This window comes from Gekko japonicus, unplaced genomic scaffold, assembly GCF_001447785.1.
Source record: "Gekko japonicus isolate JY-2015 unplaced genomic scaffold, Gekko_japonicus_V1.1 scaffold365, whole genome shotgun sequence".
NCBI classification, from domain to species: domain Eukaryota; kingdom Metazoa; phylum Chordata; class Lepidosauria; order Squamata; family Gekkonidae; genus Gekko; species Gekko japonicus.
Window position 1 is genome coordinate 131,754 of NW_015162488.1, and position 8,005 is coordinate 139,758.

The 8,005-nt window shown below is 42.6% G+C and overlaps 1 protein-coding gene across 1 annotated transcript in view; it reads left to right on the forward strand.

Annotated features, from left to right (window-relative positions):
* Positions 1–5,934, forward strand: part of PLCXD2 (phosphatidylinositol-specific phospholipase C, X domain containing 2) — a 40,923-nt gene extending 34,989 nt beyond the window's left edge. Inside the window, exon 4 of the mRNA XM_015405947.1 lies at positions 5,705–5,934. Coding sequence (XP_015261433.1) covers positions 5,705–5,861 — 157 coding nt within the window. The 3' untranslated portion in view covers positions 5,862–5,934. The remainder of the gene's footprint in view (positions 1–5,704) is intronic.
* Positions 5,935–8,005: the final 2,071 nt, after the last annotated feature.

Here is an 8,005-nt window from a genome sequence, read left to right on the forward strand (position 1 = left end):
GGCCCCGTGGGCCAGGCCCCGTGGGCCAGGCCCCGTGGGCCAGGCCCCGTGTTACCTACGGGCCTGGGTGTTGTTGTTAAGTGGTAATGATTTTTTAATATTATTTTGGCTTCCACTTTACCCAGAGAAAGGCAGGATTGAAATGTTTTAAATATAAATAAACTGATATGCTTTAAAATAACCAATTATTTAATTATAGTAAGTAATAGATTTTTAATGAATTTTATTGAATAATTAACAAACACATACAAATCGTAAAATGAGTTGTGCCATATAAAATACAGAAATAACAACCAACCACATTTTGAATAAAATTTGTCTTATACAATAAAAAACGTGCCATATGAGTGCCAAGCCGTTCTATTGGCCTAATGTATTAGGTACAGGGTAGACCTTGAGAGGAAAATTAATGAAGAAATCTATATATTTAATAGCCAAGTTGCCCCCCCTGTGCGGATACTTATTTCTGCCAACAGAGGGCTCACTCTCCCCCAACAGCTTTTCCTACATAGTCATGGGCCTTCCTAAGGCTGCAGAAAAATCCCAAAAGTAAAAAATCCCTTCAGGGAGGGTTGAATTCCCCCCAATACCTTTTGAAATGGCCTCTGCAGGGAACTAACTCCAGACATCAATGGTGAGAGATTAGACTGTGGGGGGGGGGGGGCTTCTAACTATTTCTGTCAGTAAAAGGAGGGGAAGGGGGGAGGGCCCCTTTCCAGTTCTATTTTGGCTTTCAGGGCAGGAGCCAGGGCCACTGGGTATAATGCCACAGAGTCCACCCTCCAAAGCCGCCATTTTCTGCAGGGAGACAGACCTCTGCTGTCTAGAATCCAGTAGTAATTCTGGGGGTCTCCAGGTCCCATTTGGAGGTTGGCAACTCTAGGTCTGGCAGTAGTCTAGGGTTGCCAGGTCCCCCCTGATTTGCATGACTCAACTAGGCCTGGCTGCTTGCTACTGTTCATCAGCAGCCACCTTATGAAAGCCAGTGTGGTGCAGCAGTTAGAGCTTCAAAGTAGGGTCTGCAAGACCCAGGTTCAGATCCCCATCTTGCAGTGGAAGCTGACTGGGTGATTTTGGACTAATCAAATACTTTCAGTATTGAGCACTTTATTATGTAAAATTGTTTGCTTTTATTCTGTTTTTATGTATCGGCACATGGTGCCCTTGTTTGTGAGCTGCCCTGAGCCCACTTGTGGGGAGGGCGGGGTAGAAATTTAATTAATAATAATAATAATAACCAACCTCACAGGGTTGTTGTGCAGATGAAAAGGAGGCGAGAATAATGTAAGCTGATTTGGTCTCCTCTGTGGAGAAAGACTGTAATTTTGCTAGGTAGAGGCTGTGGGGGAGGAGTGGGGACGGACAGCTGAAGACAGAGAGGCAGATAAAGGTAGGTTGGTTGCTGGGTGGGAAGGAAATTGTGTTGCCAACTCCAGACTGGGATATTCCTGGACATTTGAGGGGTGGATCCTCGGGAGGGTGGGATTTGAGGAGGGAAGGAACTGCAGACCAGTATGATGCCATAGACTCCACCAAACCAGCCATTTTCTCCACAAGAACTACCATTGCCAGTCTCCAGGCAAGGGCTGGAGATCACCCAGAATTACAACTGTTGTCCAGGTGACAGAGATCACTTTCACTGGATAAAATGGCTGCTTTGGAGTGTTGAGTCTGTGGCATTATACCCTGCTGAGGCTGCTTGCCTCCCCAATCCTCACTGTCCCAAGGCTCCACCCCCAAATCTCCAGGAATTTCCCAAACTGGAGCTGGGAGATCTGTTGTGATTCCCAGAGTGCTGCCACTGCCACTGTGGTGGGGGGGGGGAAGCAGGCAGGAGGATGGGAGAGTGATGGGGACAAAAAGAGAGAGTGATAGAGTGGGGGGGCAGAAAGAGAGAGAAAGAGTGATGAGCTGGGGAGGCAGAAAAACAACGAATCAGAAAAAGCGAGGAAGTAATATACATGGAGGGGAGAGAGAGAGATTAAGAAAGGAGGAGCAGAAGACAGAAAGAGTTTGAGAGAGGTAGGGGGAGAGGGAGCAAAGGTGTGTGGAATGGAATAACCATCCCGCAAGTTTCTTGCGGGGCTCCACTTGTTTCTTAGAATCTACAATGTAATTATAGGAGGTTAGTATTAGAAAGAAAGAAAGAAATCCAAGAGGAGTAATTGATGCTAAATGGAAGCAGGTCTTTAGAATCATAGAATTGGAAGGGGCCATACAGATCATCTAGTCCAACCCCCTGCCCAATGCAGGACCAGCCTAAAGCATCTCTGACAAATATTTGTCCCCCCTCTTCTTCAAAGCTGTCAGTGAAGGGGAGCTTACCACCTCCCTAGGCAGCTGATTCCACCTTTGAACCACTCTGACCATGAAAAAGTTTTTCCTAATATCCAGCTGATACCTTTCTGCATGTAATTTAAACCTGTTGCTTTCGGTCCTATCCTCTGCTGCCAACTGGAACAGCTCCTTGCCCTCCTCCAAATGACAGCCTTCAAATATTTAAAGAGAGCAATCATGTCCCCCCTCAATCTCCTCTTCTCCAAATGAAACATTCCCAAGGCCCTTAGCCTTTCCTCATAGGGCTCAGTCTCCAGACGCCTGATCATCCTCATCACTCTCTTCTGCACCCTGTCAATTTTGTCCACATCAATTCTGTATTCAGCCCTAGTTGTGCTCATGTAACAACTAACTATGGTTTTGACAACTAGAAAAATTGAAATAGCAAAATTGTGGATACGTTTAAGGTACTCAAAACATTTGTTACAGATAGATGTAACCTGTTAGTATAAATGGCCCTTGCTGCTTTCCAGAGTTGTTTTGCTTGGCAGTAATTTGTCATAGATGCAACGAGCATGAAGTTGAGCAAACTTCAGAGGACAGCGGAGGACAGGAGGGCCTGGCGGGATCTTGTTCATGGGGTCGCGAAGAGTCGGACTCGACTGTGCGACTGAACAACAATTTGACACTAGATGGCACCAAAGTGCTTTTTATCCCATTCATAAACAAATGCATTTTAGGATGTCATTCTTTAGTCTTAAGAATGGCTGTGTGTTTACTACACAGAAGGCTAATATCAAGAGTTACAGCTTATCCCCATCATCACCCCCAAGTTATGAGTATGTAAAAATCTTTTCTCAAAAATCTTCAAAAAAAATACTCTGTTGTACCAACAAGAACAATATCTTTGTACCTTTTTATGTAGCTCCTCCTTCCCATCCTAATCTTTCTTTTTCCTTGAAAATGTGAGTTGAGTATAAATCCAAGCCAAATTTGTACACAAGGACTCCTGTGTTGTTTATTTTGTATGGAGAAAGATTTGCAAGAGAGGGACTGAGACGAAAGCCCTTTTATTATTGGTTCTTGCTGGCTGCAAAACTAAGAAATGGAACGTTGTTGCCTGCCCAGCTCAATGGCTTTAGGTTTCTCCCAGTGTTCTTCACAGCAACAGTGGCTTAAGTGTCCCAGCGGTCTGCAGAAAAGGCAGCCCAGTGAAAGGACAGCCACTCGGGCATAATGTGGCCTCTCTTGTTTGCAAGAGTTGCTGGAATGGCAAAACAACTCTAGTGGTTAAAAAGTAAAAGTTAACATCTTTAATCAAGAATATGCTTCACTGCAATATTTTTCATGGTCAGCATTTAATTGAAAGACATTATCAAAGGCACCATTTTACAAGCACATGGATGAACAAATAAATTTTCCCATGACATTTATGGCTCCTTATTGCACTAGGTAATCTTAATAAAACATCATGGTTTCCTAAGATCTGCTAGCAAACATTTTCTTAAAGTGTCAGAATGTCATATCTGGTTGTTATAACATTTCATTTCAAGGGCGTTCTGAAGGCATAGCATATTATAAAAGCAGAGAAAAGGCACAAACAGCTTGTTCTGATTAGCACTCCCAAATTAGCTCTGGAGGACAAATATTCAGGTTTTTATATGTATAGACGTGGGGGGGGGGATCATTTTAGAAGCTTCCTTCATTTGTATTTTCAGTTACTTACATACATTTCTGTTCAAAAAGATTTATTCTTCCTTTCTTTTCCTGTGGCAGCCCTGTCATTATTGAATGGGAGGCCCTTTGAAGTGAGGACTGCATCTTCCCTTCTAACTTGTCAAAATCAGAAAAGCAGAACTGTTTCAAAGGATCTTTGGTTGCATATGGGTTTGGTTTGGGGGGCCTTGGTGTCTGAATATATTATTTTAATCTATCTATTGTACATTAGCATCATTTGTTATAATCTGTTGAGGGTTTTTAGGGTTAAATAGTGTATAGATAAATTGCACTTTCTTTGTTGTGAGGTCTATGGGCTCGGCTTGTGGCAGCAGCTGGTGAGGGCCAGTGGGTAGAAAGAGGTTCTCTCTTCGGCCATTACTCTGCCAGCTGGGAGGCTGCTGAAGACACCAGCAGGGAGGGTAAAGGAGGAAAGCTGTGCTCATGAGGAATCTCTGGGTTTTGTCATGGGTGCACATTTGGTATTCTGTTCATGCAGTCATCTCCCTCCTCTTCTTGGACCATGCGAAGAAGTTTAGGAAATGTTTAGTGAAACTTCCAGTTTGTCATGAGGTCTGAATGCAGGTACCTATGGAAATTAAAGTTTGTTGATTCCTCACAAATGGGGATTTTAAACCATGGTTCAGTCCTGGTTTAGAAAACTCAGCTTGAGGAATAGACATATTTCAGATAGCCTGGGTCCCTGCATTTGAGCATCATAGCTAAATGAAGTTCACTGAAGGAAGGGTTCAGTCTCTCTGGTGCTGCACAGGGGAAAGTGGGAGGAGGGAGGAAGGACATGAGCCTGGCCAGAAGCCAGAGTTGTGCTAGTCACAAATAAGCTTTCATTTGTTTGTTTACAATGTATGAAAAAAGAGTCTGAGTCTTTTCCCAGTCACCTATAAGCTGGGTGGTTGAGTGTTTCAGTGAGGCAAGGACGTGTCATGCACAGTAAGTGCAAAACGGCAGAAAGGGAAGTTGAGAAAGGAAAGGAGGAGGAGTCTCCCTGCCTCCCTCTGACATTTCTGAACTTTCTAAACAATGAATGAACAAATGACATCCATTCATTCATTGTTAGTCAGACAAATGAATCAAATAAGGCTTTTCCAGACCATTTTTTTTCATTAATTTGGGAACAAACACCCATCCCTTTTTTGTTTGGAATTCTGCATTTAGATATTAAAATATTAACTGTTTGTTTTGGTAAAATATATATTTCTAAAAACAAAAATGAACAATTTTTACCCCTCTAATTTTTTGTCCTTTTCAGTTTAGTTTGTAAATAACTTGGAGTCGTAAATACTGGAGGTCATCCCCCACATAACCACATGCTTCTAAAGTTCCTTTCAGATGAAAAACAGAGCAAATGTTTCCTCCCCCACTCCCAGGCACGCTCACTTGTTGAGATCTTCCTGGTGCATTCTGAAGTCTCCTTGTAATGGTCGAGGTCATCCGATGTGGCGGGTTGAGTTCTCCTCATGACTAGAAGGCAGCACAGTCAAGTATATTAGGTGACTGTCTGCCCTTGCCATTCCCCAAAGGGACAGGACTCCATCCACATAACATATAATGTGTGCTTGATTTGTAAGAACATTGTCCAAGTTAAATGTTTTCCCAGATGTTTAAAGTTGTGTAACTTGATGCTAAAGTATTGATGGTGCATAAGCTGAAGGAATCAGATTGTGTTACATTTTCCTTTCTTTTTCTTTAGGAATCTCCCTACGATACTTGGGTGGGTGAAGACACAAAAACCAGGCATCATGGGCGTTAACATCATTACATCAGACTTTGTGGAGCTGGTTGACTTTGCAGCTTCTGTAATTGCATTAAATGATCTCCTGTTAGAAGAGGGGAAGAGCCGTGGATAAATCTTGACTATTTTTTAAAAAACCTCCTTTCTGTCATTCTCAGAATTTATTTTGCCTCCGTGTAAAATGGGCCAGTAATACAGATAACGTTTTTCCAAGCTCTCCCACCATGTTGATCTTTTGCAAAAGATCAAGAAAATAATCACAAAACTGCACACGCTGATGGGCTGCACAGTTCTAAACAGCATACGGTGGGATTTTCTTTGTGGCTTCTCTGCTTGCATTTACTAAAATACAGGATATGCTGAAAGCCAGCCAACTTGGAGTCTGGATACTTGTACACATGTAAATAATTAGCAGAGGCCTCTCTCTGGAATTGTGGATCCTGCATATTGTGAAGCCTATGACTCCAGTTCTAAAGATAATTATTGACCTCTAAGCACAGTTTTACTAGGCTGGCTACATCTGTTGGACCTGAGTGCTGCACTCTCCCAGTGAACTGTATTATGCTACCTCAGTCACTCAGTCACTCTTTTTAGAATTCATTTTGAATGTATGTTTTTAAAGCCTCCAAAACCTTTTTCTACTTGAACTCAATTGTAATTTTTAATGGGAGGTGATAAGTTCAAAAAGATGGCTATTTTAAATACAGAAGTATATATTTTGTGGAGATTGTATTAAATATTGAAGAAATTGTGTAGAGTAGTGAGAAGTTGTTTTGTAATTCCCTATTATAATGTTATGCTTTTCTTAAGTAAATTCAAATGTCTGTGGAAATGATTCATTAGAATGAAAAAACATGCTTGTGCATTTTGTAGGAAAGATTAATGGCAGCCATTTCCAAATGGATTGATTGATTTCATTTATTTATACCGTTCCTTTCTCCCCAATGGGGACCCAAAGTAGCTTATATCATTCTCCTGTCTTCCATTTTATTTTCACAACAACCTTGTGAGGTAGGTTAGACAGAGAGAATGTGAGTGGCCCAAGGTCACCAGCAAGCTTACATGGCATAAGTGGGGATTTTTACCTGGATCTCCCAGATCCCGGTCTAACCCATGTACCACACTGGCTCTCAACTGCATACCAGCTCACTCTGGCAACCTATAAGAGAATTTCTAGAATACTGCAAGAAAATGACTGATTAAATCAGGCACTCCGGAATGATTTTCACTTCTCCTCTTGTCTCCTTCCGGTAGCCTTCCCTGGAGGTAGTGTTGTCTGCATCAAGCATAAACTGTGTTTTGAGTTGAAAGACAAACTAGAAATATTTTAAGTAAATAAAATACGGGACTGAATCATTAAGTAGCTCCCAATGAAGAGACACAGCAATTCTGCCCACCCGCTGTAGAGTCTGCCTGTTGTGGCATTCTGTGAGTCACTACTCTGTGCTTGTATCCTTCCAATCAGAAGGCAAGCCCGCATCAAGTTGAAACATGGAAGATGGAGCGCTACTGTGCACTCTAGTCTATTCTAACTGTAAATCTTTGGGGAAAGAAGAGCAGTGTGTGCCTCCAATATGATTCAGAGCATGACTGCACAATAATCTTTTACAGGTATATACCCCTCGGTGTGGTCGGCAGTTAGGTATGTCCTGGAACTTCCGTGCTTCCCAGGTGCCCCATTTGGATCAGGACAGGGGTGTGCAAGGCGAAGGGCTTAAAGCTTCCCTGCTGTGCCATTTCTCCCAACATGAAATGGCGCCTGGGAGCTACTGTTTGCCCTGTTGGGGGAACTTAGCGTGTAGCCAACTGGTACATGTTAAGTTCCTCCAGTGGGGCAAATAGTAGCTCCCCAGGACTGTTCCAAGTCAGGAAAAGGGTTCCCATGGAAGTGGCTTAAGACCTCTCTGTAGTCCTGATTCAAATCAGGCCTGCATGAACTTAGGAAGCACAGGCCTCCCTGAACATGTTGGTTGGGTTGATCCAGAGACACAATTGGAAAGTTTATTGTGTTATTAAACCCTCTGTGTGATTCTACTGTAACAAGTTTTGACTAGTACACAGAAAAGAAATTTAGCCTCTTGTGTATGGGCTTTTCCTACTGAACCCATATGGATTTTGCATTCCAATGTAATGTATGTATGCTTGCCAGAAGACTGACCCTTTGTTTTCAGAAGTTTCTTCTTTTCACATTTTAGCTCCAAGGCAAAATGAAAGCAAGTCTAGAGTAGGGCTAAGTAGCTAGCTGAGATAGAGGGCTAC